This window comes from Polypterus senegalus, chromosome 1, assembly GCF_016835505.1.
Source record: "Polypterus senegalus isolate Bchr_013 chromosome 1, ASM1683550v1, whole genome shotgun sequence".
NCBI lineage: Eukaryota > Metazoa > Chordata > Cladistia > Polypteriformes > Polypteridae > Polypterus > Polypterus senegalus.
The window spans coordinates 177,649,600-177,670,646 of record NC_053154.1 but is presented as its reverse complement, the minus strand read 5'-3'; the positions used below and the strand labels follow the sequence as shown (position 1 = coordinate 177,670,646).

The following is a 21,047-nucleotide window of genomic DNA, read 5'->3' as shown; positions in this document are numbered from 1 at the left end:
TTTTTTTTTTTTTGGTCTATAGTATACTTTGAGTAGTAGGAGTAAAAAATATTTTAAAGTGGGAATGTAATGGTTTAGTGGATTCATATACTAGGAATATGAATACAAATAGAATTCTAGTATAGAACTGGCTCTTTTTTTTTTTTTTCATTAATTCTCATCTGGGGTGTTTCACAAAATGAACAAGAAAGTGAATAACGTAGGTAAAAAAAGTGACTTTAGTGAGTGTGTTGTGAATTCCTTAGTTAATCTATATTTAACAAGTGAGCTGTTGAAGTACTTGCTTACGCCACTCCAGTGTATGTTAGAGAAATGCACTAAAGGGAACATTGATCCCATCTTCATCCATTAAAACACAGTAATTTAATCCATTAGTCAATATTTTAAACTTATTTTTTGACTTATGGTTTACATTAATGTTTCACAAAACACCTTGTGGAGGTGGTGGCAAAAATTAAGTGTTGGTTCCACAAGACTTGGTAACTCCCCATCCTCTGAGATTCACATTTCCTGAATTCTCAGTGTGCAATCTATAACCGTGCATATGCTTTAGTTTGATGTGAATGTACCTCTCCTCAGCCATGTTTTGAGGATTAAATGCTGCATTTGGCAGATGTTTGCAAAGAGGATATAGACTGTCTCAGTAATTGGCTAATCAGCAATTGCACCATTCCTTGCCATTGAACCGGACAGAAGCATTGTGTGTACTTCTAGGCTGCTTAGCCGCAATGTCTGCAAAATATCTGAGTTGCGGATATCTTTATCTTTTCCACAGGTATTAATAGGATTGTAGAGTTTGTAAGTATGAATAGGGAGGAGAACGGTTTAGAAACCTTGCAATATGAAGAAAAGTATGATTTCAGCTTCTGATTGAGAACTGTGCTGCCCACAACATACTACCATGTTTAGATAATGTTTGTGTTGAATTCCTCCCATCCAATTGTACAGCAGTGCTTCTGCTATTGTATTTGGGCATAATTCGCATCTGAAAAGTGTGCTCATCAGCAGAACTTGTAGACAGGAGGAGACTAACTTGCATCCAGGCATTTGCAATCATTTCAGTAGCTTCTTTCACATTAATTTTAAAGAAAGCACTATAGTGACAAATACAGAATCTCATTACAGTACAACAAAATATTTATAGGTCCCTAGCAGTTTGTAGCGGAATTTTACCTGTAATTGTGTGCCCACCTTCCCCAAGAAGAGATTACTTATGGCTACACAGTGTCTGTAGTAGGATTTGAACCCATGATCTCCAGGTTTGTTGCGTGCAATGCGCAATAGCAATCTGATCAATGCATGCACAGATTTGGACACAGCAGCCTTTGAAACCACTAGTTTCAGGAAACTTGCTAATTAGTGAAGATTGTTGTTCCTGCTTGCATCTACCAATTGATTTCATTTTGTTTTCTAGTAGAGCTGCTTTATGAATCGGAATATTACAACACTTTATTTTAAGCAAATTGTCTTATTGTGTTTTTTTTTTGTGTTTTTTTTAATGCAGATGACCATCTTGAAGATATGAGGTATGTAAATTTTTTGGTGGTGGGTGTGGTGTTGTTTTGGGGGCTTTTTGGCTTTTATTTTATAATAAGGCATCTTTGTTATAATAGAATCATAAGATGGTTAACATGGCGATTTTGTAGCCATTCCTTAAAAATGCACCTGTACCCAGCACCCAGGCCATATATAAATAAAAATAAATATATAATCCGTAGTTGTCCAGGTGGTATTGTTGTAGGCTGTTCACCAAGAGCGTCTTCTATCACACCTGATTTAACCTAGAAAAGAACTTTACCTGCCTTCAGTGGAAGACTGTACCAAGTAAACATGGGCAATATGGCCTAAAATCAATATCACGATAAATTGAGCAGTTAACCTCGATAACGATAAATGGACGATAACCACCCCAAGTGCCAAAAAAACAAACTTTTTTTTTTCATTTGATGGGGCTGTGGCAGGCAGCATAGTTCCTCCAGTTATTTTGATAATATTATTCCCCCTAGACCTATTCATTGCAATTATATTATTACCACTTTAAAGGACTGTAAAATGTCACTGAAAATAAATGAAGACAATAGTAGTAAGTACTTTTAGTGGTTAAGATTTATTAACTGAACAAAATAAAAAGTGTAGGATACAATATGTAACCATGCTCTCTAAAAAATGTGTATCCCTTGTAAACAAAATAGTTTAATAATAAATATGTTTCACATTGGCTATTCACAAAGTAAACAATGATTGTGCAAATGTAATGCCATCATGGACAAAGGCCTATCTCTGCTAAGGCCTTGAGGTAGCATATCTATCCCAATCTTCACACCCAACATCACCCCAGTTCATGGTCTAATTCTCAAATAAAGCAAGCAAAATAAAGTAAGAATTAAATAAGACCTCTCAGACCATATTTACAAAATTAAAAAGGGTTGGCACAGTAATAAAACATTTTAAAAATCATGTATTTTGCTACATTTCACAGGACAACATGATCAACACTGGCTCACAATAAGTCTTCTGTAAAAACTTTCTGGATACACTGCTGCTCAGCAGTCTTAAGTATTTTTATGCCTATATAAACATTATTCAAACATTAATACTTTCAATTTTGAATATGACACACAGAATTAAAGTCACTTTAAAACACACCAGATGTCACCACCCAAATATATTAAGATGTACACACTTACCGACTGCCAGGTGCAGCCTGTGCCCAAAACATTGCACCCGTGTCCATTTATTGAGCTTGACAGCTTTCACAATATTTGGGCCGTTGTCAGTTGTTATAGCAACAAGGTCCTCTTCACTGATGTCCCATGCAGACAGCATCGCTCTCAACCCCTGTCCAACCATCTCCCCCGTGTGATCAGATGGAAAATAGGCCGTCTCGAGCACTCTGGTACGCAGCTCCCATTTGTTGTCGATGTAATGAACTGTGAGACTAATATACGGCTCCATTGTGCGGCTGGACCAGAGATCGGATGTGGCTGCAACGCGTTTAACGTATCTCAATTCAGCAGCAACCTTTTTCCTCTCTGTGCTGTACATGCTGGGAATGAGAGTTTTTGAAAAATATTTTCGTGATGGGAGTTCGTATCTCTTGTCAATTATTTTCATGAAGTGTCTGAACCCGTTGCGCTTCCACTGTAGCAATAGGAGCCATGTCTTTTGCTATGTGGTAGCCTATAGCATTTGTGATTTCTTGCCATCTTTTGAAGTTCGCTCATATAGTTGAGTACTAGAAAATGCTTGGTTATTGACCGCTGCCTGGTGGAGGAAGACGTTTTTGCTGGTCCTCCTAATCTCTTCTCGCTTTGAGCTTTTTTTATGTCTTCGAATTGAATCACATGGTTGTGCTGCAGGTGGTGGAAGAGGTTGGTTGTGTTACCTTGACTTGACGCAACAGTCTTTTTGCAGAGTTTACATTTAACAATTTTTTGATCAATATCATCCTTGTTGAATCCAAAATGTTGCCAAACGATTGATGATGCATTTTTTTTGTTAACAAGCGTCTCCTCTTCCTCCTCCACCAGCTCTACCTTCGTCGCTGCTGCTTCAACATTTAAATCGTCCTCCATTTGTTCACCCGTGTCTCGTCTTGTTACAGGTAGTAGAGTCATGTGACTCCACCCCGTCAAGTCTGTAACGTAGCACAGCGTCTTAAAGGGACATGAACATCGCCAACCTGCACATGCCTTTTCTTTTTTTTTTTAAAATACCGAATTTACCGACATGGGCAAAATGACGTCGATGAGTCATAAATTTTGGTAACGATAAATTTTTGATATATCGCCCAGCCCTAGTACCAAGCATGAAGGCAGTCTTTAATACATTCTGATCTTTAATCATTCATATAACTAGTTCAATAAACAAGAGAGAAATGTTTTAATTCACAATATAACCTGTATCTGTAAACTACATGAAGATCAGCAATACATTCTGTATGTGTACAGGTGCCCAAGTGATTATCTTGTTGCTTAGTCTTTGCAATGAGTCCAGGTACAGTATTCTTGACTTGATTTAACCTGTCCTATTGATTATAACTAACCATTTATAACTTACTATGTGTGCTACCAGTCTAGAACAGATTGAAATCTTAAGCAATCAATGTAGACCACAGCATTAACATTTGCAGTGCACCAGTTAGGATATAGCAGGTTGGATAATGGATGGCTGGATCTGTTGGAATATATTTTATAATGCATGTAGTAATGCATTGTATTTGTAATGCCTACAGATGGCACATCACAAACATTTGTAGTAATGCATTACTACAAATGTTTGTGATCATCTGTTGGAATGACAGACATAGCAACTAAAAGGACACACAGATACAGACCTCATCCACTTATTACACTATATTAAGATGGACCCACAGGTGTGATTCTGTCCCCCAAGATAAATTGGAAAGTTATCAGGCTCATAAATAACATCCTATCTCTGACCCAAGGTTTTTATATTTTTGTCTTTTATGTAGTTTGAATTTCAAGTAAGGTCAGAAAAAATATAGAAATAAAGTTTAGTTTTAGTTTTCCTTCGTCATATAGTTTAGTTTTTATTTCACAGACATTACTATTTTATTTTTTTTATCTATTAGTTTTAGTAATTCTGGCATGGAGCTCTGGAGTTTAGTTTTGTCACAATCGGACAGAACTGTACACTTACCAGATTTGGACACGAGTTTAATGTTGGTGGAAGCTTACTACACTACATGGTTTACTATCTGGTTTTGTTTTGTTTTTGTTTTTTTTTGTGATAAAAACAAGCATAATCAAAACTAGATACTGAATATGAACAATTTTACATAATTTTATAATTAAAAAAATATTTTATGATTATTACGGGTGCTTAAGAACAACAGGTTTCTTGGACTTTAATTAGTGTGCAGATCCCACCTAGTTGTATTGTGGGAAATGAAGATAAGCCAAGGTTATGGGTGGTGAGACTTGAACAGCCCAACATAAAGGACAGTAAACCCTTAATGAGCAAAGCAGGTATTGGCAGTACGGACAGGCATAAAACACACAAAGATTAAGAACAATATATTCATTATCTAAACCTGTTAATTCAGAGCAGGATCGTAGGAAACCTGCAGCCTACCGTAGCAGGTTTGGATGTAAGGCAGGAAAAATCTCTGGTATGCGATATGTAGAAGGTTGATGTTCAGAACAGAAGGGTTTGCCTATCAAAGGACTCCCACCCCAACTCATTTGGCTGCCACTACCTCACACATGACCTTGAGAAATGTGGTAGTTAATTTTGGCTTGACCTGTATTAAATATCTGCATGCTGTGCAAATTTAAAAAGTTTGGGGGAGGGTCAGTCAATGAGAACCTCATTTAATAAACATTAAGATGTTCTCTATCCAATCCAAGCTTACGTTTAGCCAGTCTGGCTTGCTTGGAGCTGCTGATACAAATCAGCTTAGTATTGCTAGCTTTTAAAATTTAAAGCAATATTAGTACTCTTACCTGATTTTAAATAATTTAGGTTTACTGTGTTTAACACTAAAATGTTCCCAGAAAAAGAGTCCCCTATCTGTAAAGCGAGATGTGTTTACAAACTTGGCCTTAAACTGTGTCTGTACAATGTAGGCGTTGGACTTTACAAATGTTATATAAAAAAGGCGTGGAAAAACTAGAAATACCTTTGCAGAGTAGTTGGTTTGGGAATCTAGAAGATGCATATCTGCTGTTGTGCAGATCTATTCAGTTTTATCTATGATCCCCATTGCATTCTGGGGGATTTTATTGGGCATGGCCCAGTAAGATTGAGGAAATAACCCAGGACGTGCAAGAGATTAGATCTCCTAACTAGACTGAATTGTACAAGAGGAGCTAGACTGTAGTTGCTTTGGATAGGATTACTGGAACACTGGTCAGTAAAGCTTTGTGTGTTGCAGTAGAAATTTTGATCAGGAAAAGAAGACTAAAGATTATATAATATTGTCCGAATCTCTCATTGAACAGGTGTCTATTCTCTTGGCTAGTTGCATTCCAGTTTACTTAGGTTTGCATTCTGATCATTCTTTGTACTTTGTGTGCTGGTAAATGAACTGAAATTGCTCATGTTAATAATTTATCACTAAAACGAACGTGGTGAATTACAAATGTGCAATTTAATAAAAGGAGAGACTGTCAAGTGCACTTTAGGGGTGAAATGATTTCTTTAAAAAGCTGCCTCTTATAGAAGGTACTCGGTTATGCAATAGATTTCTGCAGGCACAATGAGAATTAATGCAGTTGTATACTACACGGGGAAAGACATGGTCTATATAGGTAAGCCCTTTTGTGTCCTTGAAAATATTTCTCTCAAAATGTAGTACTTTTAAATTGACAAAATGCAGGTAAAGGTTGCTGGAAAGGTAGTTGGGAATGACATTTTTCAGTGGGGTGGTAAGGTCAGCAATTTACATGCTTTGTGTGTTACTTGAAACCAGAAAAGGTAATACACTGGTGTTCCTGGCTAAGAACTTGGAGTAAATGGTCCACAAGTGCTTCACGAACACTAAAGGAGTAACAGTGTTTTTGTTTACATTGGCTTTTTAAATTTTTGAAAGATCTTTTAGATTAATTGTCTTAAGATCATGTAATACATTTAATTTTTAGGGATTAGTGACAATTGTGAAATTGGTATTTCTCATCCAAAGTTTAAAAAATGGAATAGTTCTACAGTAGTAATGAAAAAGATCAAGAGTTTATGAGAAGTTAATATGAATGCCTTTTGTTATATCATTTGGGAGGTAAAAAGCATTGAACAAATGTTTGTATTATGCTTGATTAGTGGAATACTGTAGAAAGTAATTACAAAGGTCTCAGAGATTTGGAATGATTAGCGTTGGAGGTGATGCTGCTGTGTCATGAAGGATGAATCACAGACAGCTGATGGGTGCAGTAAGATTTGTTGAGTGTGGAGCTTTACAACTGCAGCATTGCTTCTTGTGTTGGTGGACATGATATCTATAAAGGTCTATTTAAGGCCAGCATAGAGATTGTTCTGATCTTTTACCAATGTTGAAAAGGAAGCCAAGTGGAACTTGAAGAAAATTTGGGGGGGTGGATGAAATGGTATGGAAGCAAAAGGTATGTAGGTATTGGGCTGACAAGCGATTATGATACAGTATTAACACAAGGGAACAATGTCTGATTATTCCATTTTGCTAACCTGTTTTTAGCAGTCCCATAACTGCAGTTCTGCACTGCTGCATACTTGATGCATATAATTGGCACAGTCTCTCGTGTGCTCCAGACCAGCTTTTAAAATGTATTGAAATGCAGGATCATAGATTTCAACATGTACAGAGCAGCTCACTTTGTCACTAGCTAGCTACAGGTGCAGACACCGCTACTTGGCTTGTAACTTCCACCCCCCAACCTTGTTACAATGGTAGCTGGCGGAGACTGTGTGGAGTTTCGTTACTCTCCCTGTAAATGCAAGGGTTTTCTGCTTCCTAAAAATATGCAGGTCTGTTTAATTACCAACACTGAACTGAGTGAGCCTTTACAAATGAGGTGTGTGTGTATGTGGGTATGGGTGGAAGTTTTGTGATGGATTGGTTTACCCACACAAGGTTAGTTCTTGCCTTGCACTTGGTGTTGATGGGACAGGCACCAGATCCCCCATGGTTTTGAAACGGATAAGGGGTTTAAAGGAAGAATGGATGGGCAAATGTAGCGACTTTCTTTACCTTCAGATAGTCAAGGCAAAAACGTAGACTGCTTGCTAATTAAAATTTGTTTAATCACTACTGTTGGAGTATTAAAATGATAAAAAATTATAGAAGAGGTAATGAATAGTTTGCTTTATTTTATATGAACATTAGGTTAAAATATTGTAAATTGTTATAAATGAGAATTTTCTTTGTTCTTGCAGAGATGAGCCAGATCCTGATGTTGTGGAATTTCTTTCTGTGGTAGAGGTAAAGTGAACTAACTTTTTTTTTTTTTTGCTGAAAATTTTCTTATACTACCTGTATTTCTGTACACCATATTATTCTGCTTCTAGAATTTTGTCTTGAAAGCTGTATATAATCTTATGGTCATTGATTTAACACGTTGACTGCTAAATACCAGTTAACTCTTAGTATGCAGTCTATAGGCAGAGGCAACCTACTGTATCTCAAACAGTGTTTGGGGTTGTGTGCTAAATATGAGTATTTGTGGGCATGTAACATTGTGAGCATCTGAAATATGGATAAATATTCAGCATGTAGTGTCAGAGCATTTCAAAATCACTTAATTTTGCATCTTTCATATTTTGAGTAATTTTTTTTTTTGTGAACTACAATCCTTTCACTCATTGATTAGAGCATCTCGTAGAGCTGGGCGGTATGACCAAAATCTTATATCACGGTATTTTTCTAAATTATCCTGGCTTCACGGTATTCAACGGTATTTTTTTTCCCCATGCATGAGTGGATGTTGACCACATTTTCCACTGCAATTACTGCAGTAGACTGGCAAAGAATAACACATTCCACTGTCATGAGCATTGTACATTGTACAAAAAAACATTTTAATGTGCACACAAGTATTAATACAGGTTTGCATGGCCCCATAAAGTGAGTTTTCAAGGGGGTGGCACTAAAGAGAAGGAATGACATTGCATGACAGTTGTGGTCAAAATATAGAACCTTTTTTTATTGAACAAATTTTGCAAACAACTTGAAAATGTTGTCAAAATTTATAGTTTAACCATCCAAAGAGGCATTTAGACTTTAAGATATCCAGAGGTGCTTGTCAAAAGTTGTATTGCACTGAACATGTCTTAGAAAAGATATAAATAATAATTTTTTGTAAACCAACTACACTCTGTTAATGTTAATCTCTGTCCACCTTCATGCTAATGTGACTTTTTAAATAACTTTACCATTAAACTGCATAATATTGAAACTAATTAATAATACAATAAAGTGCAAATTACAGTAATACTATTACTTCAAGCCCAGGTGCATTACACAGTATTCACCAAATAAAAATAAAATAAAGCAAGTGCATCTTGGTGATGACTTCTTTACCAAATGAACCATTTAGGCAAATTGCATTAATATGGACCTTGCTTCAAGCTAAGCTACATACATAATAAAACTGCAACTTGCGTTTTATAATGCTATTTGTGGTATAGCCCTACAGAATCGTATTGGGGAAACGGTGAAGAAAAAAAAAATACGGACACGGAAGAAAAAACTAACAATGTCGAGAATAAAGTCAGCATGTTGACTTTATTCTCGATATTTCCACTTTAATTTTGGAGTTATGTCGAGATTAAAGTCGACATTTCCACTTTATTCTCATAGTTTATAATTAAAGTAGAATGTCGTAAATTTAAACCGTCCTAAAATCAATGTTTAATTTACTAGATTTTCTCAAACCCCATCATAAGTTAATATGGCACATTAAATTCTTTGTGTTAAGTGTTCCTCGACCCAGTTGTTAATCACTATGCTTCTTAAACTGACTTCCTCTGCAATAAGAGGAGGCGCTGGCAACGATCACCGCACAGAATCCATTCACTTCATGATTTTCCTGCTCTCTGAAAATTTAGAATGCTGATAGAGATATAATATATACACACTTGATATCACTTTCATGATGAAATGCATTAAAGCATGTATTAAACATGCACAGGAATGTGGCGGTAGTGCTGCTTCCTCACAGTAAGGGGTCCCCAGATGTACGTTCAGTGTAGAGAACTTTATGGCAGGTGTGACAAGGCTTCAAAAATTGCATGTATGAATGGGTATCGCACAGGTGTAACTTAAATATTGTGTAAATGTTTGATCTGGTGGTCGGAGTCACGAACAAAATTCAATGGATGTTCTTCTGAGCGGGCTTTCTTTATTGCGTGCTCTCTGTCTGACGTACTAAACCCTCCACTCCTATCCATCCTTTTTCTTTCTCCATCTAACCAATTACCACACGATAAACGCATTTGTGAAATTAAAACTAGTTCTGAACACTCCGTGGGCTAAGTTTATAACTTAAAAAAAAAAAAATCTTCGTTATGCATGCTTAATTATGCCATCCCTTCAGGGTTACTCCCATCCCAGCAATCCTGTGCGAGGCAGGAACAAATCCTGAACAGGGAGCCAGCTCATCACCGGGTGAATACAAGCAAAACATACAGTAGCAGGGTCAATATAGGATAACAAAACCCCACATCCTACATGACTTTGAAAGGAAACTGAAGCACGCTGAGTAAACCCATCAGAAAAACATGCAAATTCAAGGCAGGGTACACCTGGGACCCCCTTGCTGCGAGGCAGCAGTGCAATCTCCATGATTAATACATGCTTTAATGCATTCCATAATGAAAATTTTATATCAAGTATTTATCTTGTCATTCTAAATGTTCAGGGAGCAGGAATATCATGAAGTGAATGTATTCTCTGTGGTGATTGCTGCCAGTGCCTCCTCAGTACAAGAGGAAGTCAGTTTAAGAAGCATGTACCGATTTAACATGGCTCGGGAACACAACATAAAGCATTTAATGTGCTGTATAACTTATGACGGGGTTTGAGAAAATCTAGTAAATTAAATATTCACTTTACGATGAAGTTTAGTTTACGGTGTTCGACTTTATTCTGGCAATTTATGTCAAGAATAAAGTCAACATGTTACAGTGTAATGTATCTTGGTACTGTGTAATAGTGTATTTTGGATAATAAAACAAGTACAACTTGCCTTGCAGTATTATCCAGTAGTATAGAAACAGTATTCACACATTTGAACATTTGAAGTATCTCCAGGCAATGAACGTGAATTTTTTTTTTTTTTTTGGGCAAAAGTGTCATGTTCAACTTTATCGTCTGCTACAGCTTCAGTTTCTGAATGTTCTCTGTCCATTTTCATCCTACAATACATATACTACTGCATGTACTCTGTTGCATGCCTATTTAGTGGTGTAGAGCCCCCGTGCAACACCTCCACTAATGCATGTACTCTGTTGTATGTGATTAGCGGTGTAGCAGTGAAAAAGGTCCCCCTTGAACAGTTTCCCGCTGTGCCACGTTCCAAACATGTAGGCAATTTAAACCAGTGTTGCGGTATAAGAAAAATTCGTATAACAAAAATAAACGGTTTTCGGTATGAACCGGTATACCGCCTAGCACTAGTGTCTCTTTACTGTGAAATTCAAACGGAAACTGCAGTATTTGATTGCGTTGTGTTGTGCAAGATCCATCTTGGACCAAGCAGATTTATTGCAAAGCTAGTAGACACAAAATATTCCTTAATTTTTCATAAAAACAAAAAAAGTGCTTTTACTCAATAACCATATGCAGGAGAAACTCTAACACCTAGTTAGAAAGTGGCTTTCTTAAGTACACAGTACTCCCAGTTCTGTTGGTGGCTTCTTATTCCTTAAGATGCAGTATTAAACCGGGCAATTGCATGTAACATGTTCAAGAGTAAGGAGCTCCAGGGAACTGAACTCCTGGTTATTTAAAAAAAATAAAATTGCTGAAAAGTACTCTGCTACATAGTACTTTGGATACATCTGATTAACTTGCACAAGTATAAAGGAGGCCCATTGTATTAGGAAATTTTCTAGGTGAAGCTGGGTAGCACAGTATATTAAAATAACATCTTGATTTTTGAATTGGTGTTGGGAAGAAATGTACCTCTTTTCAAGGACGCAGTCAACGTGTTAATCCTGTGGGAAGACAAAAGCATACAGGTACATTGATCTTTAAGTGAGTTTGTATTTTATTTTTTATTTTTTTTGATATGCAAGGCTGAAGTTCAGGTTGCTCGGCATTCTACACGAAGTTCTACCAAAAGAAATGCTGAAAAAAGTAGCAATCCTAATGAGGTTTCCACAACTAATGATGAAAACAAAGGTACGTGCTTTTTTATGTTGGTGAGTTTGGGTGCTATGTCTGTCTGTTCTTTAATACTGATGTAATTAAACTGTTTCAATGTAGTATTTGTTTTCTTAATTGTTTTTTGTTAATACTATAATAAACACTAGTTTTGTGGATATTTTTCTCTCAATTTAAGGTTCCCATAATAGCATTTTAAAACGTAGGGTGTGTGTTATTGTCTTTAAAGAGTATTTGAATACTGCTATCAAAATTATTTCCAAAGTTTTCAGTCTATATTCCTATCCATTGTGTTGCACTGTCCAGCTTTAAAATTCTTAACCAATTATACAGAAGATGTTAGATGTTTGTTAAAGCTTCCAAAAATATTCAGTTTCTGCTTGCTAGAAAATGCTTAAACTATGTATGCTGGCGAGACGGTAAGGGTTTCCATGTCTAATGCTAAGTGAAAATAAGGTAACTATTGTTGGCCAGAAGATTTGCAGTTGTTTGAAAATCTGCATTTCAAGATGAGTGTAAAAGACGGTACTGTACAGTAAATTGGTAATATAACATTTTAACCTTTTTAGCTGATTTGAGGTAGAAACCAGTTTATAAAAAATTTAACATTTGGCTCTTAAGCACCACCACCTCCTACCTACTCCCAATCATGCATTATGCATTATGGAGAAAACCTTTCATCCCACAGGTAAGGAAGAAAAGAGGGTATAGTCAAGCAATGAACAAAAAGTAGAGAGAGCATAATTTAGTGAGACTATGATACGGCCATTGGTTTTTCATCCACTGTGGAAGAAGATTGTTCAACTATTTCAATATAGGGTTAATGAACGTTTGCTTAACATCTGCAAGCTGAGCAGCAAGTACTTTTTAATTTTGCTCTGACTGACTTGTACGTGTTTTTTTTTTTTTTTATCAATTTTTTATTGCTTTTCTTTACAGGTTGTAGTAAACTTAAACGTTGGTCCAGGTCTTTTATATCCTGATGCAATTTCTCATTTTTCTCGTTTAGGACCTTTTTAGTTCTTTCTTTATTCTTTGCATATATCATTTGTTTCCCCTGAGCGTGGCAGTCATTACTTTCCACCCGGAATGTGAGTTTTGATCGTCCTCAATCTCCGTAGCCGGAGTTATGAATTCAGTAGGAGATGTCGCAGATCCGTTGGGGGAATTAGCTGATTTTAACACACCGCTCCAAATCTACTGTACATACACTACTATAACACAATTTGAGCATGTCCTTCATCTTCTCCATGACTGTGTTAATTAACTTATTAACTAATTAATTAATTAGTTAATTAGTTAATTAGTTAATTAATTAAATTAATTAAATTAATTAGTTAATTACCGGTAGTTTATTTGGTACCTTTTTGAAACCACTAATATCCACCCACAATTTAATTTTGTCAATGAAATCCTGAATGTGTTCAACTTTTATGTAGGTAAATGGTTTCCTTCACTATACAGAGCAAATACTGAAACTGTTTTTGTATTTGTGTAGGCAACAATAAGGCTGAACATTGTGCAGACCTCCTAAAAAGGTACAATTTGTCTTCCATCTATCCATCAGGGTTGTCTATTTGTGTCTGCCTGTGATCATATTAAAGATTACCCTAGGCTGCTTTTTTGATTTCTCTGAATAATTGATAGAATATTTTAGTTTGTGATTCTACATACTCAATCTTTTTTTGATGAGTTCATTAATGTACTATATGTTTAAGTCTGCTCCCTGCCTGAACCTCAGAGTCTTTTTGTACAAGAGCTAGGCTGGTGCTACGTTACCTGGAGTCAGAGCATGTTCCACCTAACTGAGGTTTTTGGATTACATATTTAGAAATCGCTGGAGATGACCTTATACAACTTCCTCATTACTTTTCAGTAGCTTCAGATGTCAAAGGTATTTGGATAGCTAGTTAATGTACTGTTTGACAGCACTGGTGGCTGTAGGAATATTTTCCAGATATCACGAACTCGGCTGCAGTCATTACTTTTTCCACTCTGTCACAGTATATAGCAATTAGATGAGCATGAATTCTGATTGATTGTGGTTTTAATAGGGAGCACATTTTGAGTTAGCCAGTGAATGCTAATCCGCAAGACCAGTGCATACTATCAGGAACCCACACCATTTGATTTTATTGTAAGTTGAGGTAGAGCATTACTACTAGTCATGGGGATGTTGCACTATGAGACTCTTACTGGAGTGTGCTGAAGCTGTCCACATCTCCTTAAAAACTTTTGTTTTTTTTGGAAAGGTAGTGTTCTGCTTAACCAGTATTAGACTGATGGGCTTTCTGGCAATTAGACAGGAGGAAGCCAGGTCATAAATAAGGTATTTGGCAGTGTGTTTTATTTTGGGTTTTTGTCAGTGCCCATGTGTCGATTATTAGGTTGTATAATTTCAACTTTTTAGTTGATCAGTAGAGTGATAAGTGATGGAGCCAGAAGAACAACTGAGTTTTGATAGTGTTAAAGGAAACTAGACTGCTTCATGTCCTGATGTTTTATCAGTTTACTCCTGATACTTGTGGTTCTCAACAGAAATCTCCATTTAAACTAATGACTGAGAAAGCTATTGCGATGTCAAAGCTGTATTTGACTTACCGTATAGTATGTTGTGAAAGTATTAAGTGTACCTAGTTCTGTTACATTGCTTTATTTTTGTTTAACTCCGTTTATTGCTTCCTTGTAGCTGTGTAGTGTTGAACAGTCAGGGAGAAGATTGTCAGGCTGATCAGCCAGTCAGTCCAGTGAAGAAACCTCTCCCTGTTGTCAGTGTTCCTAAAAGCCACAGTGTAAGTATGTGTGTGATGAACAGTACAGTGTATCAACTAATATACTTCAAGGCTTTGTGCAGGCTGTATAAAAATGAATGTTTTGCTCAATCCCACTGTCACTTTTAGGCAATGAAACCACACCTGAAGTCATTCCTTCATACTGTGCAAAAAAACCAGCTACTGATGTCTACCCCTAACTCACTGGGTCGATCAACTATTGTCAAATCCTTCATTAAACGCACTACCCCACTCAAAGTTGATATCAAGGTAATTTTAAAGACCTTCTGTGTATCTCTTTACTGTGTTAAAACTTAAAAGCAGCCAAGCATCTTGTGCAAAATGTTTCTCTTACTTCCAGGGAAGAAAAGTATATTTAAGAGCAAAGGGGTGGCATGTTAGTTTATCTGGTCATAGAATGAACCATGAAATTAACACTTAATGTTTTGAAGTAGTTGTCCATGTGTGGTTTTTTTATCATGCTAAATTTAGTTTCATTTTATTTTTCTTGTTTTTTGGATTTCCTCCCCTTGCAGCCCGGAGGTGTAGTAAGTATACATATACACTGTTTGTATTTTTGTCTTTGAATGAATTGGGAATGTGCAAGTTCCTTAAGTGTATTTAAATGCACTTTACACATGGGTGCTGCCTGAGGTGTGCCTCTTGTGTCCCAAATCCACTCACCCCCCAATATTGTATTCAAGTGTTTTCTTCTGTTCTCCTTCCTAGCTTTTAGCAATCCATTAACTCTGGCAAGCTTTTGATATTTCAAAAAGATGTGGTAGAAAGCAAATTTATAGGTCAGATGACTTTTGATGCCCCTTTTGGAAGTATGCTTGATCATGATATCTAATCCTCAACAACAAAGTGTTAATGTAACTGAACTATTAAACCATTTCTTTGTTGGGCTACCCCTTAGGTTCAACCATTTTTTATGAACGGTTGCCAATTGTATGGTCAGTCTATTAGTTATATGTGATTTAATCGCCAAGTGCTGTGAAAGATTTCCCAGAGGAAAGAAGGAATGGTAAGCCGTGGCAGAGTACTTTGAATGGCATTATTAACAACTATGTCACATTTGAATATGGCAACCGACGACCCTATTCTTGTAGTTCTTTTGAAATTCCGATCTACTTGTTTTTTCGTGTGTTTTGGATTTCTTAGCTGCTACTGGAGCTTTTTTAAAAATCATTTGGGGGAGGCTGACTAATGGTGTTAGAACAAAATTAATGCCAGAGCCTGTGGAGTGCTTAAAGTTAAAGGATGCTTTATAGATGAAGCCCACTGTCCTGGTTCTATTTACTCGGCAGCATGCTGGCGTTTGGTTGAATTCCCTTAGTCCTCTTCTACTTCTTCAAATACCAATACTTCACTCCTTCCTCAAATCTGTTTGTGTGCCTTTTGTTTTTATTTCTATTGAAAGCTGAATTTAATATCCGGTTAAGAAGTAAACCATTTCCTATACTAAATTAAATGGCTAATGTTTTGTGAATTTTTGGCTAAAGTAGCGAAGATAACACCAATGTCAAATTAACATTTTATAATGTAGATATGAAAATCGCTGTCCCTTAAGCAGTCTAATTACTTGTTAGTTTAGCACTATACAGGTATCTGACGTTTGCCAGTCATATAACTAAATGAAAAGCTCTTTTCACTCATATTTAATGTTCAGCAACTTCCTCAATTTTGTTTGTTAGTGTCTTTAGTTGTAGAAACAATGTTTAATCTTTTGAACACATTGTCCTATAGTTTGAATTTTCAGAGCCTCTATTCACTTGCTGGTCTTAATGAAGTATGTGTGATCTGTCCTATAGTGCCCCCACTGCTTTGTGTTCTCTAAAAAAAAAAGTATATCTCGTAACATTCATCCAGTAGGAGATGAGCTGTTTTATTCAGACAGACATTATGTCAACAGAATAGGAAAACATTTGCATTTTTACTCTGTACATGTTTACAAAACCTTTATTGCACCAAAGCTTTTTAATAAAATACCATATAGAAGGCAGTGCTTCACAAAAAAAAATTCTGTGAATACAAAGTGCTGTTAATCAGTGGTCTTATATAAGAGAGGCCTAAAGTTGGCCGTGATTGTTAAAATACATTAAATGCAGTCATTTTTTCAAACTGTTTATTCTGCAATTAACCTTTCTTTTTGTTGGTGGTTGTAAGTTGAGTTGTTCGGGTGATCTGGTCATGAATATTTTTACTGAGAGACAATGTGCTAGAGGGTTTTTTTTCCGTAATTACCTTGTGTTTTATATTGATAACTGAGAATTTTTTTTTTTTTTGGTGGAATGCAGATATTCCTTGTGCCAAATACCATGAATAGGGACTAAGGCTGAACAATGCCAAGCAATGTCAATGTGTTTTTAAAAAGTCAAATTATTTGTCATATAATCCACCTTTCAGGTATCCAGTTGTATGGTCAAAACATCACAAACATGTCTGTCTGGTTGTGGTACACCTAAACTTTACAAGCAGGTGTACCTAATGCAACCACTGATTGTACTATATAGTAATGCTGTTTCATTTGTTTTTACCATTCATTTTGTGGTTTTTGTATTTGATGGTTCTATTTTTACTTTTTATAGTGTACTTTACTGAGTGTTTCCGGGTAAAGTGCAAATACAGTAGTTTTAATATGCGCTTATGTAATTAGTAATTGGTAAACACATTTTTGTTTAAAGATGGGTAAAGTAGTTTGAAATGTATTAATATAAATGGAGCTCATCAATATGTCCATTAATTTATTCAACTATGGCCAGTTGATGGAGAGGTCAACTAAAACTAGTCCATATTTTAGATGTCTTCCCTTCGAAATTGCTTGCAACTTTGTTTTTATAGTTCTGTTAATGTGACATTTACTTAACATTTACCTTTCCTGCTTAAATGGGAAGTTGCCTCTTTTTAGCCAGTCTAGATCATTAGAAAGGGATAGTGGACATTTTAATAGCTGTAACTGTATTCATTACTTTAATGTAACCAGGAAAAAGAGCGACAACGTCTTGAAATGCTAAAAAAGAAAGAAGATCAAGAAACAGAGCGAAAAAAGAAAATGGAAGAAGAAAAGAAACGGAAACTAGAAGAAGTGAAAAGGTAAATATCCGAACTCCGTATCTGAACTAAATTTTTTGGTTGTTCCCTGGTACAGTATTTGAATAATACAGAAGCATACTTTGTATCCATCAAAAGTAATTTCTCGCTTTGTATACAGGGCAGCATGATGGTCTTAGTGGCTCTGAGCCTGTGTTTATCCAAAATGCGGTGTGGGGTTTTGTTAGGTGGCTTTTGATCATACTGACCATTTTATCATGTTGCCTGTTTTGCCTATAGCTCATTTACCATCCTTCCCAGTGCTGAATTAACTTCTTACACACATTTTGAGATTTTTTTTTAACCAGTCAAAGGGAAACCTCCAACCACTGCAAACTTATAAACAGGGTTTCTGTAATTTGACATTCCACAAGTTCAACACCTTTCTACAGAAAACTGAAAAACAGATTTTCAAGAACTCGTGGTGTTTTGTAGGAACAAAGTTAGACTATACTGTATGTAAAATACTGATAAAATAACTTTGCAGTTTACTGGTTGTCAAAGCTCCACACACTGATTTTATATATTGAAATGTTCCTTTTAAATGATGCATATTCTGAACTTAGGTTTCAGTATAATTTTTCATTTGATGTAAAGGAATTTGCAAGATTTTGTTTGGAAAGAAACATGTTCAATTAAAAATTTCAGAGAAATAGAAAGTGACCAGCTTATTTACTTTTAAAATTTAAATGAAATCCAAGTTTAGAGAAGCATTAGTTTGAGAGAAAATCAATACCCGTTTCAAAGTGACAATTCAGTTGCCCATAATTTTTAAAAAAAGAGGACAAAATATTGAAGTGTATGATGTTGCTTAGATTCAGTATATAAACTGGGGGGGTTGAATTATTTGGCTGAGCTGTAAACAAATATGAGTGTTAAGGTGCTCTAAGGCAGCGTTTTTATTGCCCACTGGGCTGTGGGCTGCCTTCAGTGAGTTGTGAGTTGCTATTCTTTATAATGATAGTGTATTGCGAGTGGGTTGCTATTCTGAAGATCGCTGTCATTCCCCTAACCTGCTGGGTGATTGTGCTGGTCTCCCCTAGGGAGAAACTCATGATTGCTCGGAGTTCACCAAAGGGGACTACAAATCTACCCCACTCTAGTGATCCTGGACAATACACCAAGGGTTGTGACACTTGAAAGGTTGTGTTTTTTTTGTGGCATTTTCAATTATCAGGCAACTTAATGGTTAGCAATATACTATATGGAGCTGTTTTCTCCCGCTTTTTTATTTTTTAATGTATATGCAGATGAATGAGTGCTATGAAAACATAACGCTATTTTAAAAAAGGATATTCAAACACTTATTTTTTTTCAAAACCTACTTCGTGTATAGTCTTAGGGAGGTGGGCCTCATCCTGAAAATAACAAACACCTCTCCAGAACCACCACTGAGCTAGACGCATCACACCTGTGTGCACACACTTTTTAAACTAATTTAACAAGTTAATGTTCTTGTAGTATAATTTCTATAACGATAAATACAAATTACTGTATATGCTAATGTATGAGTCAGGTCTTGAAACCTGAAAAATAAATAAAATCAGACCCAACTTATACGCCCATTCAAAAATGCAACATTTATTTTATTTATTTATTAACATCTTGCTGCTTCCAATCTCATACCAGTTTCTCGTATACATCGAATTTTGTTGCAACAGCGCAGTTAGCAATTTCTTTCGCCACTTCAATGACTTAAAATATGAAGCTGGCTTTAAATTCTTTTGATTGAATGCTTTTGTAAATAAAGTGTGCTGTTACGATAAATGTATATGAGGGTGTGAGATACAAAAAATGCAAATCGATGCAACTGTTGCTTTGGAATAAATCAGGCACGATAAAGAGAGAGTAGTTAGGAGCATGTGCTGATACAGGAAAAAAGGAAGAGTGTGCTCAGTAGTTTCTCTCAGGTGGGCGATAGCATATCATAATCCCTTGTACCAACAGCGTGAGTGTTTACGAATTAGTTATACTGTACAACGGACATTATAAAATACTAGAAATTACACTGTAAAATCAAGTCCCGACTTATCCACGGTTATATATGGTACAAATGCAAATTGCACACATGACATGCAATTGGAGTTGCAAGATGCTATAGTGGATGCTGCAAGACCGGAGTTCACAATCACCGTCCTGGAGGGCCATAGTGGGTGCATGTTTTTGTTCTAACCTGATTGCTTAATTAGAAAGCAGTTCTTGCCAATTTAATTTCATGGCTTGTTAGTGCTTTAACTCTGTTAGGTAATTCTCATATCGTAGATTTTCTTTTTCTTTCTAAGGATATCGTCCAAATGATTTGAAGGCTAAAATGGAGGAGTAATTCTCAGTACTTTTCTTTTTTTTTTCTCTTCACTTCCCTTCCAAGTATTTAAACAAAATAGTGCATGATAAATACACACAGGTGGAAATGGTAACCCACTAAATGGAGAAATGCTGGTCTCTTATTTGTAATTTGGAGCAATTAAAAACCAAGAATACAGCTGTTTAAGACTAAAATAAGCGATTGGGGTTCAATCTTAATGAGCGAGACCACTAAAGTGAAGCAGAAGTGTTACTTGTGTAATAAGTGCTTCTTATTAAGCAGTTAGGTTGGAGCAAAAACCTGCAGCCTCTGCAGCCCTCCAGGACCGTGACTGAGGACCCCTGTTGTAAGATGTGGCCAATGAACTAAGGAGTACAAGGACTGTACTATGTGATATTGACCAATTTTAAACAAATTGGTTAAAATGCTACATCTAATTACCTGTTTTTTACATTCTTATAATTACATTTAAACAAAGTTGTAATGCTGTCCGATTTGGTGGGTCAGGGTTGTCATTCGGCATCTCTTCAGATAAGAGCAAGCTGTGATTGTGTGCACGTTATGCAGCACAATGCAACACTTTCTGTGGACTGTACAGTAGCAGATTGGACTGGAAATGCTTTCTATTTACCTGAGCAAATGAATTCTCTGAAGGTGCCATTATAGTGTAACATCAGCATGGAGTGCTGCAATGGATAGATTCTCTGCTCTTGTCTCTTGAGGTGATTCTCAATCCTTAAAGGACTGCTTGGCTTTTGCCATTCTATTGGAGTCCCTGGCTGATGAAACTTGTCAAGTGCCATTGCAATAGCAATGTGTATGCAGTTAACTGCTCTGATTTACATCTGGAAAGCCTGACATTTCTGAAAATCGTAGCTTTGATGTTTGACAGTTCAACCACAGTGTAAGGAATTCTTGTATATCTGAATGATAAGCAGGTACCCTCCCATGCAGCTGGCATGACTCATTGATTGCGAAATACCTGATTGGTCAGCAGTAATGATGCAGCACTGTGTCAGCACATTGAAAGGACAAACCACAAAGGTCATGTCTAGAAATA

General features: G+C 36.3%; 1 protein-coding gene across 2 annotated transcripts in view; it reads left to right on the top strand.

Annotated features, from left to right (window-relative positions):
• The window catches only part of LOC120535630 (inner centromere protein), a 57,164-nt gene that overhangs the window by 17,561 nt on the left and 18,556 nt on the right, over positions 1-21,047 (top strand). Inside the window, exons 5-12 of one of the 2 annotated variants that reach the window (XM_039763594.1) lie at positions 1,505-1,526; positions 7,870-7,915; positions 11,731-11,836; positions 13,317-13,356; positions 14,508-14,610; positions 14,719-14,859; positions 15,126-15,137; positions 17,576-17,685. In XM_039763594.1, coding sequence (XP_039619528.1) covers positions 1,505-1,526; positions 7,870-7,915; positions 11,731-11,836; positions 13,317-13,356; positions 14,508-14,610; positions 14,719-14,859; positions 15,126-15,137; positions 17,576-17,685 — 580 coding nt within the window. The remainder of the gene's footprint in view (positions 1-1,504; positions 1,527-7,869; positions 7,916-11,730; positions 11,837-13,316; positions 13,357-14,507; positions 14,611-14,718; positions 14,860-15,125; positions 15,138-17,575; positions 17,686-21,047) is intronic. The other variant, XM_039763595.1, reaches the window with a different exon arrangement.